The sequence below is a fragment of the Aethalodelphis obliquidens genome, unplaced genomic scaffold (genome assembly GCF_003676395.1).
Source record: "Aethalodelphis obliquidens isolate GAN/ISIS:26980383/991018 unplaced genomic scaffold, ASM367639v1 scaffold47, whole genome shotgun sequence".
In the NCBI taxonomy this organism is placed as follows: Eukaryota; Metazoa; Chordata; class Mammalia; order Artiodactyla; family Delphinidae; genus Aethalodelphis; species Aethalodelphis obliquidens.
Genome location: NW_020837991.1, coordinates 443286 through 459749, shown reverse-complemented (window position 1 = coordinate 459749; position 16464 = coordinate 443286). Strand labels below are relative to the sequence as shown.

The 16464-nt window shown below is 43.6% G+C and overlaps 1 protein-coding gene across 11 annotated transcripts in view; it reads right to left on the bottom strand.

The window, feature by feature from the left end:
• Positions 1-16464, bottom strand: part of HERC2 (HECT and RLD domain containing E3 ubiquitin protein ligase 2) — a 232145-nt gene that overhangs the window by 178626 nt on the left and 37055 nt on the right. For 9 of the 11 annotated variants that reach the window (XM_027082455.1, XM_027082463.1, XM_027082459.1 and 6 more), the window contains 10 exons: positions 12635-12854; positions 9852-9952; positions 9208-9364; positions 8653-8763; positions 7936-8107; positions 6038-6211; positions 4182-4370; positions 3471-3622; positions 1284-1441; positions 1081-1194 (listed from right to left, as the gene is read on the bottom strand). In XM_027082455.1, the coding sequence (XP_026938256.1) occupies positions 1081-1194; positions 1284-1441; positions 3471-3622; positions 4182-4370; positions 6038-6211; positions 7936-8107; positions 8653-8763; positions 9208-9364; positions 9852-9952; positions 12635-12854 (1548 nt within the window). Of the gene's footprint in view, positions 1-1080; positions 1195-1283; positions 1442-3470; positions 3623-4181; positions 4371-6037; positions 6212-7935; positions 8108-8652; positions 8764-9207; positions 9365-9851; positions 10012-12634; positions 12855-16464 lie in introns of those variants that run through there. The other 2 variants (XM_027082465.1, XM_027082466.1) reach the window with 2 other exon arrangements.

Sequence of the window (16464 nt, the reverse complement as noted above, 5' to 3'; positions counted from 1 at the left end):
CTCCCAGCTAATCCTGACAGACCCCACGATTCGAAGGACAAACCCCCACAATACTGAAAGACAAATACAGTTTAAAAAATCAACATCAAGGGCTTCCCTGGTGGCACAATGCAGGGGACACGGGGTTTGATCCCTGGTCCGGGAAGATCCCACATGCCACGGAGCAACTAAGCCCGTGTACCACAACTACTGAGCCTGCGCTCTAGAGCCCGCGAGCCATAACTACTGAGCCCGCGTGCCTAGAGCCTGTGCTCCGCAACAAGAGAAGCCACCACAATGAGAAGCCCCCATGGCGCAACTAGAGAGAGCCTGCGCGCAGCAACAAAGACCCAACGCGGCCAAAAATAAATATAAATAAAATAAATTTATAAAAAAAGAAATCAACATCGGGAATTCCTGGCAGTCCAGTGGTTAGGACTCCACCCTCTCACTGCGAGGGCCCGGGTTCAATCCCTGGTGGGGGAACTAAAATTCCACAAGCCGTGCAGTGCTGGGTGGGGGGGGAGGGGGAGGAATCAACATCAAACTTGATAAATGTATCCTCAAAAAGTGTCAAATGAGTACAATCGCAGTAATGAACACAAATATAAAACTGAAATTAAAAACAAGTATCATACTGTGAATACACAAAGACTAAGCAGGATTTACCACAGGGAATCAAGGGTGGCTGAACATTAGGAAATATAATCACAATAATCAGAAACGACTTAAAACGTCAATTATTCCATTTATTTTCATTTCTCTGTTAAAAAGTAAAATGCCCAACCAGGAAGGATGGTAGCTCTCTGGCCCTGGGTAACAGAAGTTACAAGTCCCATAACTTCTCTACCTCTCCTGAAGACACTGAGGTGCACACTTAAAGACTCCAGGGACTTCCCTGGCGGTCCAGTGGTTAGGACTCTGCGCTTCAACTGCAGGAGACCCAGGTTCAACCCCTAGTCAGGGAACTATGATCCCACAAGGCGTGTGGCACAGCCCCAAAAAAAAAAAAAGAAAAGAAAGACTCCAAAGCTCATTCCCTCTAGGAGAGCAGCCCTCCTCATCCTGAGAGCCTGTCCAGGGCAGCAGTGCCCCACATACCATTCTCCGTCACAGCCAGCGTTTGAGCATCACCACTCCCACATGCCACGTCAATGACCTTCAGCCCTTTGAGCCCAGCTACCAGCATCGGAATGGCCTCGTCTTCACTGGAGCCTTCAAAAAGATAGGACCACTGTTACTGCAAGTCCCTCAGAAGAGGCAGCCTCATGCTGCATGCTCCAGCTGACTCAGAGCAGACATACCGTGGCCCAGTCGCCCATAGTTCCCCCGGCCCCAGGTGTACAGCTCGCCCTCGGCAGTGATGGCCGCGCTGTATGTGCTCCCACACGCAATGTGCACCACATGCTTCCCGGCCTGCTTTCCTGAGAAGGCAGAGATCACCTTAGGCTCCTCAAGAGGCCTGTGGAGAGAAGAGGAACAAACGTGAATGGCCTTCTGAGACCTTCCTATTAGTGACACTACTGGGAATAAACTATCAGAGCGTCAAAAGACACTTTCACCTTTCAGGTGCCTTATGAAATAATTAAGAAATACAGAATTCAAACACATACCACCTCCATGATTCTTTGTTAAGTGGGCACCTAATGCCAAGCATGGCATCCAGCAGACTATCACAACAGTGTCTGTTAAAGACAAAGGTGATCAAGTCCATGACAGCTGTGGTCACAGTGGTCTGAATGGTGGCCTATCCACAGACAGCACTCAGCAACAGGGAAAGATGAAGCTCACTGACAGAGCCAGAAACAGAATACTACCAAGTGGCAGAGGGCAGGTCAGTGGCCACCAGGAGCTGGAAGTGGGGAGCAGGGGTTGGCTGCAAAAGGGTCCAAAGAAAGGGGGAGCGGGGTAGGAGTGGGTAATGGAACTGCTCCGTGCCTCATTTATGGTGGCTCCCAGCTGCAGGCATTTGTGAAGCTCAACAGACTGTGTAAGGGAAGCTGATGAATTTGTAAATCTCCTTACACATGGTTGAAATTTATACGTATTTGTTAAACAAATGAGAAGAAATGATGCAGCAAGGTTTACTAATCGCACTGCAATCTATATTTTACAAATGAAAAGTCAGAAACAGCAAGGATGAACTGGGCAGAAGAGTCTCCTTAGTTGATTCTTCACCTTCAAAATTAGCAAAATGCCCGATGCTTATAATCTAAAATATGTCTGATGTGATTGGTAACACCCACTCTAGCCTCTCCAAAGACATAGTTTGCTCACTTTGTGACCCACTTTTCTGCAAAATAAACAAACACAGAGGCAGGGGCACACACGGGAAGGGGGACAATGACTCTACTCTGGTACCACTTCCCCCTTCTTCCATTCAGCTCAAGTCTCAACACCCCCACCACACACACCAAAGTTCCTCTGCAACTCCTGCCCTTCGTACTGGTCTCCTTTCCTTCCCTCAACTCCTCGAGTAATGGACAAGTTAGTCAACCTAGCACTTAACTTCAACTGAGTATTATTTTATTACAACATATTTTATGCATACTAATTATACATAACATAAAAAAAGTAAAAAGACTAATGCCTCCATCCTGTAGCTCAACCCTTTCAAATCCTGTGTGCTCCATGCTAATCCTGCCCCCCTGCTAACCTGAGAGTAACAATTCTAAGTTCTGTACTTATCACTCCTTTTTTTCACTATCATTTTACCACATTTGTCTGAGTCCCCTACAACACTGTCCAGTCTGGAATATCAAGTCTGCTGAATGCTAACACCCAGTATGCATGACTCTTTCTTCACGGTTTGGGATCCTTCCTGGTGGATGTCCACCTCCACCCCAGTAAGAACGGGGCAGTCTCCTCTCGACTGCTGCTGCCCACTCCCTACTCACGGCTCTGACCACTTTGAAATGGGGCTGCATCTTCAATTTCAGCCTAAGGCTCCACTCACAACGGCAACATACAAAAGGGCTCCTCTGATTCTGAGGCAGCCATCAGAACTCTTTCTTTTCACAAGCCTGCATTGAGAACAACCATTCTGTTTTATTTCTTGGTCTCTTACGATAATCGAAAGCTTCCGCAAAATAAGGTATTAGGAAACTCTTGATTTTATTAGCTGGGAAAACGACAGTATGGCTCAAGGAAATGAGGACCTCATCTGACAGAGATGTGTGGAGACTGTAAATGAAGGAAGAGCGTGGGATTTGGTTTAGGAAACCCCACGGTGAGGGTGCGGCGTGGGCAGCTAACAACAGGAGTAGCAAAAGCTGGGGGAGAGGAACACGAAGGCCAGCTGCCATCACTCCCTGTGCTGGGGGCACGGCTGCCCAGGGCCACCAGAGCGCCGATCCCCCTCGGCAGCCCTCTCCGTCCTAGCCCTACATGTCTGAGCAGCTGCAAAACACCTCACCACACTTTTCTTTTCCACCCTATTTTGGTTACAGCAGCACAAGAGTGTGTCAGTTACAGGAATAGGCTGTACATACACTGTGTCCCCGTGGCCTAGACGTCCACCATCCCCACAGCCCCAGGAATACACCTCTCCGGTGGCTGCCAAGGCCAGGTAGTGGTGACCGTCCGAATGGGCAGCAATTTTTACAATGTTTCTGGAGGCAAGACCCTGGACCAGCTGTGGAGCCTAAAAAGGTAAAAATAGGAAGAAAATTGGTAAGCAGTCCAAGGATAAAGAAAACAGCATGACTCGCCTCAACCCTGTACCTTATGTTGACAAACTCCTCTCGAACTGAAAGAACATGCGCCTCTGGTGGTTGCCAGGCCACCTGTCCAGTCACCCTGCCCAGCACCAACAGAAGAGCACCAGGCGGGCGGCCTCCACGTGCTCAGAGGTGAAGAGCTCCTTCCTTTAACAGGAACGTGCCCAATCTGCCACCAACCCCACGACTGCCTCATTTGTTACTACCTTCCTGGCCCCCAAAGTGAAATGACGTTACAGTTTACAAATGGGAATAACAGCTGGCAATAAATGACGCTGTAAGGAGTTCCTGAGCTTAAAAACTGAGAAATTCTGCCCCCAAAATCTTGACAATAATGATCACAATTAAAATTTTTAAACACAACTAATAATATACAATGAGCAGGTGCTTATAAATCTTCAGAAGTCGACCGACAGAAAGAAAGACAAGATCCACAGCACCCACAGCAAAGGTGCCCCTCCACCAACCCGCCCCAGCACCTACCAGCGTGTCACTGTTGTAGGCCTGCGTGTACACACGGCCATTCCTCGACAAGATCAAGAAGCGCTTCTCTGCACAGGCGATCTGTGTGACCCCCAGGTTGGCAAGGCCTTCACACTGAATTGGACCGATCACATTGGCATAGTATTTCCATCCTATTAACCCCCATCCTATGACCTCTTGCAATGATCCCTGTCAGACAACAACGTAAGGAAACATTTTCTTTATATCAGCAAGAAAATTCTTTCTTAGACAAAAAAAAGAATAATTCATGCAAGGAGTAACAATGAGATACAGTAAGATAAAAATAAAGGAAGTAAAGAAAGACGCTGATACACAACATCAAAATAACTCAGAATACCCCATATGGCCTCAGTTAGCAGGTAAGATGAAGTAACTGAACAGGTTTCTTTTCCACAGCATTTCATTTTAACAGAGCCCATTAAAAAGTAGTACAAGTAGACCTGAAACATATTTTAAAATGCTCAAACCATATCAGGTTACCACTTCGCCGTTACAGGCAGGGACCCGAAGGCCTAAGCACAAGCCTAGGAGACAAGTGTCCCTGGCTGTTGGTGGGAGTGAGAGGAATGAAGCCACGTGAGAGCAATTCGGGGATAATCAGCTCACGTGTCCACCACATCGGGTACATCACCACTGCAGACGCGTGCGCACACATAGAGGAACAAAGGTAGAGGGTAGCCATCGCAGCATTACCTGAGTAGCAAGCTTCTGGCAACACAAGTGTCCACCAATAGGAGACATTTTAAAAAATCATGATACGTCCACATGTGGAACACTAAGTTTCTTTTAAAAATAAAGAGAGAAGCTCTGCTTACTTATACAGAGAGCTCTTCAGTAGTTGGCTTAGTGAAAAAACAAGCTACAGAAGTGATATAATACAATACTGCTGAGAGAACTGAAAGGATGCATAAGGGACCAGAAGCATGAGAGGCAAAGGTGGGGAAAGAGGGCGAGGAGGCAGTGGGAGAGGAAGTGACAGGGTGTCTCTGCATTTAGTTTTCATTGTTGAACCATAGGAATGTATTACTTATCTGGAAAACATAAATACCTGCAAAATAAAATAAATACTCCTCGTATTAAACACTAAAAGTTAGAAGGAATTCCCTGGTGGTCCAGTGGATAGGACTCTGCGCTCTCATTGCCGGGGACCAGCTTCAATCCCTGGTCAGGGAACTAAGATCCCACAGCCACATGGCTCAGCCAAAGGAAAAAAGCATTAAAAATTAGAAAAATCTGCAGTTTGCTGTACAGCAGAAACTAACACAACATTGTAAATCAACTAGAGTCCAATAAAAATTAATTTAATAAATAAATAAAAGTACTTATGCTGCCAAAACAAACAAAGAAAACCATTAGAAAAATCTGGATTCAAAACCAGGATTCTTCTGCGTGACCTTGGCAAGGTTCGGTACCACTCCAAACGGCAGCCTTCTCATCGACACAATGGGGCAGCATAGTGATGGTCGGGTGCGTCTGTGTGAGGTCCTCCGTAGGCCTGCACGAGCAGGCCCCCACACACCCAGCTTAGTGTCAGACACGTCGCTACCTTTCTCCTGAGGAAGACAGCGTGGCATGTGGCTGTGGGAAGGCAGGAGAGCGCTCCAGGGACGTGCCCCTGAATCTGGAACCTGGGAAACGGGGTGGGTCCTGAACCGCTGTGTGCCTCGGCCTGCTCATCGCCCACTGTGACCGCTAACGACGCCTTAAAGCGTATACATGTTTAAAAGCTGAAAGCCAAATCCACCCCAACAGCAGAGAAAGTGAGTCTCCACACAGGTACAGAATGAGAACCTAGGAACATACACACAGAGAATAAACAATGCTCTCGCACTGACCTTATGAGAGGTCGGAGAGCTACAGAGAGGTGGCATACAGGGGGCGGCCAGGCGGTCCAGGTGGGCCATGACAACAACCGCAGTCTGTCGTAAGTCTATGGCAAGCTCGCTGTCTCGCGGAAGAGTGAGGTACCTCAGGAAGCTCTCATTGGGGCTCAGAGGGCCAGACAGAAGCTAGAGAAGAAAAGTAAAGAAACATCTTCAGAAACGGTGGGAAAAATTAAAGTAACACAGTTAGCCTTTAACCACTCTTTATATTTTGGTATTCACAGTTAGACATTATCTGTAAACCTGCCCCTTTCTGGCTATCAAGTAAGAAGTGTTGCTGACGCATTGAGATCTATACACGCACCGCACACAGTGGTGCCCACACATCCGCACATCCGTCACCTGTGTGCCAACTCCACACAGGTAAAGGACACAGCCCGACCGTCCTCAGGTTCACTACCCCAAGGACCCTCGAAAGAACTCAGAGCAATCTTCCTGGGAACAAAGCACTGTACCTCAACCTGGCTTTGAAAACTGAAAACAAAAACCACTTACTTTAATCTAAATGCTGCCCACTCATCAGAAAACCTAATTTTATTTGCACATTAAGTAATAATTCTAATTCTTCTGAAGCCAGAATAGCTTTATTATCACTAAAGACTGCAAAGTGAAAGAATAATTAGGCTGAAACTTCATAACGGAATAGCTAAGTCTTTCCAGAAAAGACCTGCAAGATCAAACTTGTACCTCTAAAAAGCCACAGCCCCAGGGGTGTGGACCTGGGTGGGCCCTGCCCTGCCACCAGCCTCAGCTTCCTGGGACTAAACACAGGGATGACTTACGTGACATTCTCTGCGTGGTGCCCCACATTCAGGAAGGGCCAACAAAGTGAGTCGCTATTTCCAACGCTCTTTTTCTAATATTTTTCTGAAAGTGTGCATTTCAGACTTGGCTCCACGCTGCCAACGCAGCTGTTGCTGGCTAATGGAGGTGCCGTCCATAAACAGCACATGGAAGAGGACAGAGCGGGAAGAGAAGATTTGCCTGGGCCCTGGAAGGGTCAACACCAACCCACAGTAACTGCCCTCCACGCAGACAGAGTGAGGTATCGTGGCAGAACAGCTCCTCTGAACCAGACGCGCGCTCCCTCCCACGCCAGCCGAGCCTCGCTCCTGCACCATGGCCCCATGTCATCACCGCAGGCACCGTAGGAACGCACTCTTTCTGAAATATCATCAGGATTTTTACCCATCTTCATGCCGCTACTAACTCGATTAGCCCCATCACAGCCAAACCACAACACGACTGGCTGCCGGGAACACAAAAGCGCTAAACGCACAGAAGGCTCAGGGGCTCCAGCGTAGCAGAAAGAAAACTGCATGGCCAGCAAGGCAGCAGATGGATCTCTGTAAAAGCACAAGCTGATATTTGTTAAGAAACATGGTCCTAATACACACAATCCAAAATGAACACAAAGGGCCAGGGTCTACAAAACACAGCTGGCTCTGGTCACTCCTCAGTTGCTGCAAAGAATCCGAATGTGATCATGCGATGTTCTGCTGTATCAACTGTGACCTACACAATGACCTGCCATAGCCAATCCCACACCTGACTCACTGTTTGCTTCGTTTTTTTTCTTTATTTTTGGTCATACCACGCAGCTTGCAGGATCTTAATTCCCCAACCAGGGATTGAACCCGTGCCCCCTGCAGTGGAAGTACGGAGTCTTAACCACTGGACCACCAGGGAAGTCTCTGATTTACTGTTTTAATGGCCAAAACCACTCTCCCCCCAGAAGCAACTACCACCACAGATAATGTGCTCTGGTCTTGTTTATAAAAGGCTAACTCCTTTAGGATAAGTGAAATGAAGAGAGCTACTTAAGTGCAAAGTCTCGTGATGATACCTACATGAGTGTCACCTTCTGTATGGGGGGCATCTTTACTGCACATGATGCTCTGGAACCTTTGCAGCAAAGGAAGAAGGGGGGCGCTGGTACCCTGGGCAGACCGCTCATTGTCAGTTTCCTGTGTCCCACTGTCCCACAATTGAAGCAGCAACAGGATAGCAGATAACATTTGGCTGGAAGAGAAATTATCTTTATTCTCTAGTAAAAACTTTAACATTTTTTGCCATGGTCTGTAAAAAATAAAAGCAGACAGCTAAATAAAACTGAAGAAATACTTTAGATTTGAAAGGAAACTAAAACAAGGCCCTGAAAACAATTCTTGGCAGTAAAATCCCTAAATCAATGCCAAGATTTTAGCACAAGACATCTACCTTCTGTGGATGAGAAACATAAAACCAGTTAAGAAGCTCAAATAGCACTTTCTACAGGGAATCTCTAGGACCTTAAATTAATGGAATAAAAATAACTATTTGAAGAAAATTAAGAGAGAGAGGGAAAAGAAATAACAGTTCCTAAACTACTAGAAAGTTGAACACAAAAAAGGAAGTGAAGAAAACTTAAGTGTACCCAGGTCTGAAAATAGAGCGTCTGGGACATGGTTCTTTGATCACAGACCACCACACATTTCCTACAGTCACAAATAGTTCAATGAAATGCAACAGCTGCTCAGATACAGAGGCATCTCCCTACAGCACTCCCAGCCTATAGCACCCCTCACCTCAGCGTGCCTCTCTGCACAGCCAGCTCTAACAGGATGGCCAGGGCCAGGTGCTGGTCCTGCAGGGGGATACTTCCTGGCCCTTTGGTACCAGGCGTTCCATGAACATCCCTGAAATGACAGCAGAGGATGCAGGGACAAAGTAACAACAGACCTTAAAGACAGCATACTTAAAACAAGCATGTTGTTAATGTTAAATTAAGTACCTTCCCTTTCCCATGGAGAAATATATTTTTAATATTTAGAATCAGGTTTCTGAGACTTGCTTACTCAAATTTAATCAGAGATTCTAAAGCATACAATTAACCTGTAAAGATAAGTTTTTATTAAAAGTATTAATTCAGATACTATACGATGATTACATTAGAAGACATATTCCAAGTTGCTGTAGCATAAAACTACTTGTATCATTATTCAAATGATGAGCCTGAGGGTACGCTGGAAACACTCCAGAAACCAACCTACTAAATTTCTTAGCTCTAAAGAGAAGAAGGTGAGACGAGACTGCAAAGCATGCTGGAACCGTTCACACAGTAAAATGTGAGAAGAACTCACCCGGTCACGACGGACCTGAGGAAGCGGGTTGCTCTTTCTACCACCTCCAGCCACACAGAGGACACTGTGCTCTCATCAAAGAGCGAGGCCTCAGGCAGGGCTCTCAGGGCGTCCAGGGATTCCTGCAACAGCTCGCTGCAGAGGTCCGCGTCCTCCCCTGGGCACACACAAGGCAGATGACGCCACCCGTACCAGGGTAGCACACAGACAGAGTTCTCCCCACTCTCCCAGGCAGGTCTCCTACCCCCAGAGTGAGAGGATGCCACTGGCAGGTTTTCAATCTCTCACTTTCCTCTCAATGAGATACCGCAAGAACTGAGACTAACACTGAACAGTTGCTCCAACGTCAATTCTTTATTTTATGACTCTCATGTGAGCAATTCTAATTTCTGGTTCTCCTAGAAAATAAATCAGTACAGAGGCACTGCGGTGGTTCACCTGGGATGTATGTGCATACGCACCTTTTTTCTTAGAAGCACAGGCCTGCAAAGTCAAACAGACTGTGAAGCCTCTCATTTTACAAACAAGGAAAATGAGGCCTAGAGAGCACATGGGATCAACCCAGGGGCACGTGGTGGCAGAAGTGAGGAAAGAACCCACAACCCCTGATGTGGCAGGGAACAGAACACGCGGGGCACACGTACCTGACCGCCAGGCCCTGCGCAAGAACGCAAAGGCAAAGGAGAGAGCTGCTCGGGATCCAACTCTCGCAAGGCCTTCCACCCCTTTGCCTGTGGACCGGGAACTGCGGACAACATACATGGGGGGGTGTGGGAATTGGTCAGTCAGAGGCATGTGCAAATTCTAAAATAAAATAAGTAATACGAAAGGATTTGTTCCAAAATGTGATCAATGGGTTTCTTTAGATAGCAGGATCACAAATGACTTTTAGTTTCACGCTTTAAAGACTTTTATCAAATGTCCTTTGTAAAGGAAAAGTTTTCTCTTTGAGGGGAAAAAAAAAGACAGTTAAAAAGAATTTTAAATGACTTGCTAAAACACTCATGAAATAATCTCAGGGAACTAATATTATTAGTTGGGGGAAGACAGATGATAAACGAAATAAACAGATAAACATAAACGGGGGATTCAATTTACAAAGTAAAGAAAAGGCAGGTGAGGGGTAAGGAGCACACAGAAAACAAGGCAGCAAGTGCCGACGCTCAGCCCCAGGCCTGGGCATCCGCTCTGGCCCTCCCCCTGCCTAGGGCTATGTGGCTGCTAGGTCTGCAGGCCCCGTCATGTGCTCTTCTCCTTCACCCACACTCCCACCTACCTCAGCAGGTAACCCCGCCTGAATTTACTGCTTTTCATTCTCACGTGTTTTTTAAGCATTTTTCTACTTATACATGTTAATTTAACAAGACATGGTTTCATTTTGCACGTATTAAGAAGTTATACAAACCATAAAAATCATCCTTTTAAAAAAAACCTAGAATATAAAAATGTGTGTACAATATAAACTCAATCATACGTAGCAAGAAATTTTATTTTCAACTTTATACTGTTATGTATTTCTACTATATACTTCACTCTCCAAATTTACTCTAATTTGCTTTCATAATTAGGGAGAAATGTTATTTAAAATGGGCAATCATATAGAATGATCTCCCCAAGATACAATATCAAGTCAAATTAGCAGTGAGGAACGTGGGGACCCACAGAGGCAGCTGGTACGCGCACGTCTATGAATCCTGAACAGTGCAGGATACGTGCTTGGGGAGCTCTACGAGGAAACAACCCTCTAAGAAAGCTGTACCAGGAGAGGCATGAAGCTGGAGTTCCCCTCAGCCAATCGTGACCTCATCCACGGAGAAAGAGCCAAACAGTCCTACATCTGTACCGTGTAAAAACTGCTAAATCTTCAACAAGTGGCTCTCCATTTTACAGCTATTTAAGAAAACAGAAATAGAAATAGCTTGGACCCACCCCCATCTACGCCAATCAACTATCCAACCCACAGCCAGTTCTACGAAAAAGGTAAAACCCACTACTATCCAAATAAGTCGAGAAATTAGGGAAAGATATCTACTAAAATTTAGGAGATAACACTACACATCTAACAGAATGGCTAAAATAAATAAGTGACAACACCACCAAATGCTGACGAGGATATGGAGAAATGGAACCACTCATACACGGCGGATGAGAATGTGAAATGGTACAGCTATTCCGGAATCAGTACGAAAATGTCTTACAAACCTAAACGTAAGACCCAGCAATTGCACCCTAGGCATTTATTCCAGAGAAATGAAACTTGAGTTCACACAAAAACCTGTACACAAATATTCACAGCAGCTTTATTCAAAATACTCAAAAATGATAAACAACTGAGATATCCTTCAAAGGTTGAGTGGTTAAACACAATGTGGTACATCCATACGTGGAATCCTGCTCAACAATGATGACACATTCACCTACTTGGAAGAATCTCAAAGGAATAATGCTGAGTGAAAAAGCCAACCTCAAAAGGTTACATAATAAACATGGAGAACAGGTTAATGGTTGCAGCTATAAAAAAGGGTCTTTGTCCTGTACCCTGTGGCAGTACTGACAGAAATCTACACCTGCGATAAAATCTCATGCATACACACATACACAGAGGATTGAAAGCATGTAAAATGGGAAATCTGAGTAAGACGGGTACAATGTATCAAAGTCGATATCCTAGTTGTGATTTTTGTACTACAGTTTTGCAAGTGAAAAACTAGGGAAACTGGCTGAAGGGTATAAGGAATCTCTCTATTATTTCTTACAACTGCATGTGAATCCATAAAAGCATCTCTTGTAAGAAAAGAATAAGTAAATCACATTAAGAAGAAAAAAAATGAAGCATCTGAACTAGTTAAGCACTACTACAATGCGATAATTCCCTACCCGGTACCAAAACAAAAAGAATATAACGTTCAGATCCCATTTTCAAATCTAGACATGCCAATCTAAACTTCTGACTGGCTTCTACAGTTACTGACAGAACAGGGTCTTTAAAATAATGGTACAGGTTACAGCATAGCCTGTTACTTTATGAGCAAATTGGGAAAGCCATTCTCCAGATTATATGAAACATACAAAAAGGGAAAGAGGGCTTCCCTGGTGGCGCAGTGGTTGAGAGTCCGCCTGCCGATGCAGGGGACACGGGTTCGTGCCCCGGTCTGGGAAGATCCCACATGCCGCGGAGCGGCTGGGCCCGTGAGCCATGGCCGCTGAGCCTGCGCGTCCGGAGCTTGTGCTCCGCAACGTGAGAGGCCACAACAGTGAGAGGCCCAAGTACAGCAAAAAAAAAAAAAAAAAAAAAAAAGGGAAAGAAAGAATAAAATTTCAGAAAACAAAAACAGACTATATTGAAAGCCTTAATTAAACTTTCTTAAACAAAACAGCATGAGTTTTATATTTAGTTGGTATCAGGATTCTTTCTTAATTATATTACCTTTTTTTGTCCACAGGAGGCAAAGAAACACTGCTGCTTTTCCACTTAACTTTGACATTCTCCTGAAAAACAGTTCTATTCAAGGCAATGAAGTATCGTTCCAAAACGACGAGTCTCTGCTTGAGCCTCAGGGCTGAAAGGGTGGTGGTGGCTGACTGGATGGCCAGAGCTTGTTGCTCTCTAACCAACACAGAAAGACACTCCTTCAGTTCATTCACCTCTAGAAAACAAGATAAAACATCCAACCTCTGAATATCATGGGCACAGTTTGTTGTAACATTATAAAATGGGTAACAATAATAGGTAATAGCTGAGTGCTTAATATGTGCCACAAACGGTTTTAAGCAGTTTACACACATTAGGTAATCCTCACAGGCACCATTAAGAGGTAGTACTGTGCATGCATTCTATGGAGGAGGAAACTGAGGCACAGAGTGCTTGCCCAAGGTCACCCAGCTGAGTATGGCACACGGGAGACCACTCTTAGCCACCATGTTATACTGCCTCTCTGTAAACATGGTATAAAAGTTTTTAACACAAAATTGTGAAGTCAATCCTTACCAGCAACACATCTCCTAGATAGAGAGAAAAACTACATCCAGTATTTTCATGTTATAAAACCAAATCCAAAATAAAAACAGTTTCAATAAATTGCCCAGCATACATGACTGATGAGAGGTAATACATTTATGGAATATTTCAGAGAAAGATGAAGTAACTAGTCAGAATGTGCTATGGGTAAGTAGTATTTCATCATACTGTTCTCTCTACTGTGTATGTTTGAAATTTTCTACACTTAAGGACTTTTTTTTTTTAGGTACCTAGAAGAAAATTACGTGAATGAAAATAACTAAAAGGAGTCTTGTCTTACAATTAAGCATAAAGCTGCCTTAAGTTGAACTGTAAACTAAGTTACCTTCCACCAACCCCCTATACCAATAAAGCACCTGTAAACTAAGTTACCTTCCACCAACCCCCTATACCAATAAAGCACCCAGTGGTAACAAGAGCAGGAGATGTCCTATGCTTGTTTTTCTATCTCTGATATTTATTAGCTATGAAGCCAAAACAGTCATCGCCCTGGTAGCCTGATATACCAAGAGACAAAAGTCACACACCTACTGACTTCCCCTATACGGAAGACATTTATTTTTTAGCTACCCATGACCTAAACATGCTTTTCCTATGGGAGAGAAGGAGATCATAGAAGGCATCAGATGGATACACCTCACCACTCTCTAGGGAGGCCACCAGGACAAAGCTTCCCTCTCCACACACAGGAACTATGGCACAGAGATGCACATCCAGACACCAGAGGTTGGATGCTAAGTCTGGAAAGCTCCACTAGCTAAAATGGCTAATCATTATAGAAAACTAGATGGAAAAAATATGTCTTTTTGTGTTTTTTGTGTTTTTCTTTCTTTTTTTGAAAAATACTTTTGGAACTTCCCTGGTGGTCCAGTGACTAAGACTCCATGCTTCCAATGCAAGGGGTGAGGGTTCGATTCCTGGTCTGGGAACTAAGATCCCACATGCTGTGTGGCATGGCCAAAAAAGGAAAAAAAAATTTTTTTTTAAATACAGATTTCAGAAACACTAAAAGCAATGTAACAGAAAAATATGAGAAAAACATTAATAAATGTTTTTTAAAAATACTTTAAATTCCAGACTAGGCTCAAGATGAAGAAGCAGAAAGATTTAAACACGAAGTACCATCCCTACCCTTCACAGGCATCCTTGCAGAATCACCTTTGGCCCAGCACTGAGAGGTGCCTGCGGCCCTGCATACATACGGGAGACTTCACTGAGACAAGCCCTGTCAAAGACAGTTTGTCTACACATCCCCCATGCAGAATTTCTTCCAGAAATCAGGCCTAAGAAAAGCTTTACCTTCCTGAATAATCACTATGTTTTCTACTTTGAAATAATAATACGTCTCTCTTCCACGTTGCTGCAAAGCCCAGAGACAACCGTGAAGCTCAAAGAGAGCCTTCATGCCCTTGAGCCTGCTCTCCTTCCTGATGTCCTAACGGTGCTTGCCCTGCCCAACTCCTAATGCCTAGTCAATCAGTCATTTATTGTAGGATACCTTGAAACAAGTAGGTGAGTAAATAAAGTAACAAAGAAACAAATCATGGAGACCATGGGGGGAGCCAGCAGAACTCCCATCCCCTCCTGGCAGTAACAAGGTATAGCACACTCTTGCCCTGCCAGAATGGTGTCACAGAAAACCAATCAGAGTCTCAGAACATAACGTGAAGATGTCCATGTTTCAACAGAAAGTCACTCATCACATCAAGAGCCAGGATGATCTCAAAATAAATTTTAAAAAGACAATAAATAGATGGAAACACCAAGATGACAGAGACGTTAGAATACTCTCATAAAGATTTTAAAGAAGCCACAATAAAAAAATGCTCCAAAAAGCAAAAACAAACACACTTGAAACATATGAAAAAATAGAAAACCTAAGACAAGAAAAACGAGATTTATTTAAAAAAGAAAAAAAAAGAACCAAATGGAAATTTTGGAACCAAAAAACCTAATAACCAAAATAAAGTTTGGTGAAAGGGCTCAACAGTAGAATGGAAAAAAATAAAGATGAATCACTAAATTAGAAGCCAGAAGTTGCCAATCGAATAAGGAGAGAAAATACACTGGAAAAATAAAATTGCACTGAACTGAAAACATGCTAGAAGGATTCAATGGCGCATTACATGAAGCAGCAGAAAAGCTCAGTAAACTCAAAGACAGGGCACTGTAGTTCACCCAGTCAGAGCAACAAAAAGAAAAAACAGTGAAAATAGGTTAAGGGATATACGACACAATATCAAGCAGACTTCACAGGGTCCCAGAAGGAGAAGAGGCAGAGAAAGGGACAGAAAACTTATTTGATGTAATATAGGAAAAAACTTCCCTAACCTGGGGAAGGAAACGGACATTGAGATCCAGGAAGTCCAGAGAGTTCCAAACCACAGAAAACTAAAGACACCCACAACAAAACACATCATAATTAAAATGTCAAAGGTTAAAAATAAGATAAAAATCTTAAAAGCAGCAAGAGAAAAACAACTTGTTAGATGCAAGGGAACCCCTATAAGACCGTAAGTAGATTTTTCAGCAGAAATTTTGCAAGGCAGAAGAGAGTGGCATAATATATTCAAAGCCTGAATGAAAAAAACTTCTTTACCCAACAAACGTATCAAGTAGCAAGTGAAGGAGAGATAAAGAGTTTTCTAGACAAGTAAAAGTTAAAGGAGTTCATCACCACTAATCTAGCCTTAATAGAAATGATAAAAAGAGTTCTTTAAGCTGAAAAGAAAGAGAACTAATTAGTAACAAGAAAACATTTGAAAGTATAAATCTCACTGGTAAAAGTAAATATATAATAAAGGTAGTGGATTAATAACTTAAAAACTGAGTATAAAGGTTAAATGACAAAAGAAGTAAAAATAACTATAACAAACAATTAAGGGATATATAAGATAAAAAGTTGCAAATTATGACATCAAATACACAAAACATGGGAGAGGAGGATAAAAATGCAAAGCTTAGAATGTGTTCAAACGTATGTTTATTTATAAATAGAATGTTATAAATACAAGCTGTTATATGTAAGCTTCATGGTAGCCACAAAGCAAAAAACTATAGTAGATACACAAAAGATAATGAGAAAGGAATCTAGGCATACCATTAAAGAGAATCATCAAATCACAAAGGAGAATTACAAAACAGCCAGGAATAAAACAATTATCATAACGGCAATAAAAACAAACGTTATCAATAACTGTAAATGTAAATGGAGTAAATTCACCAATAAAAAGACACAG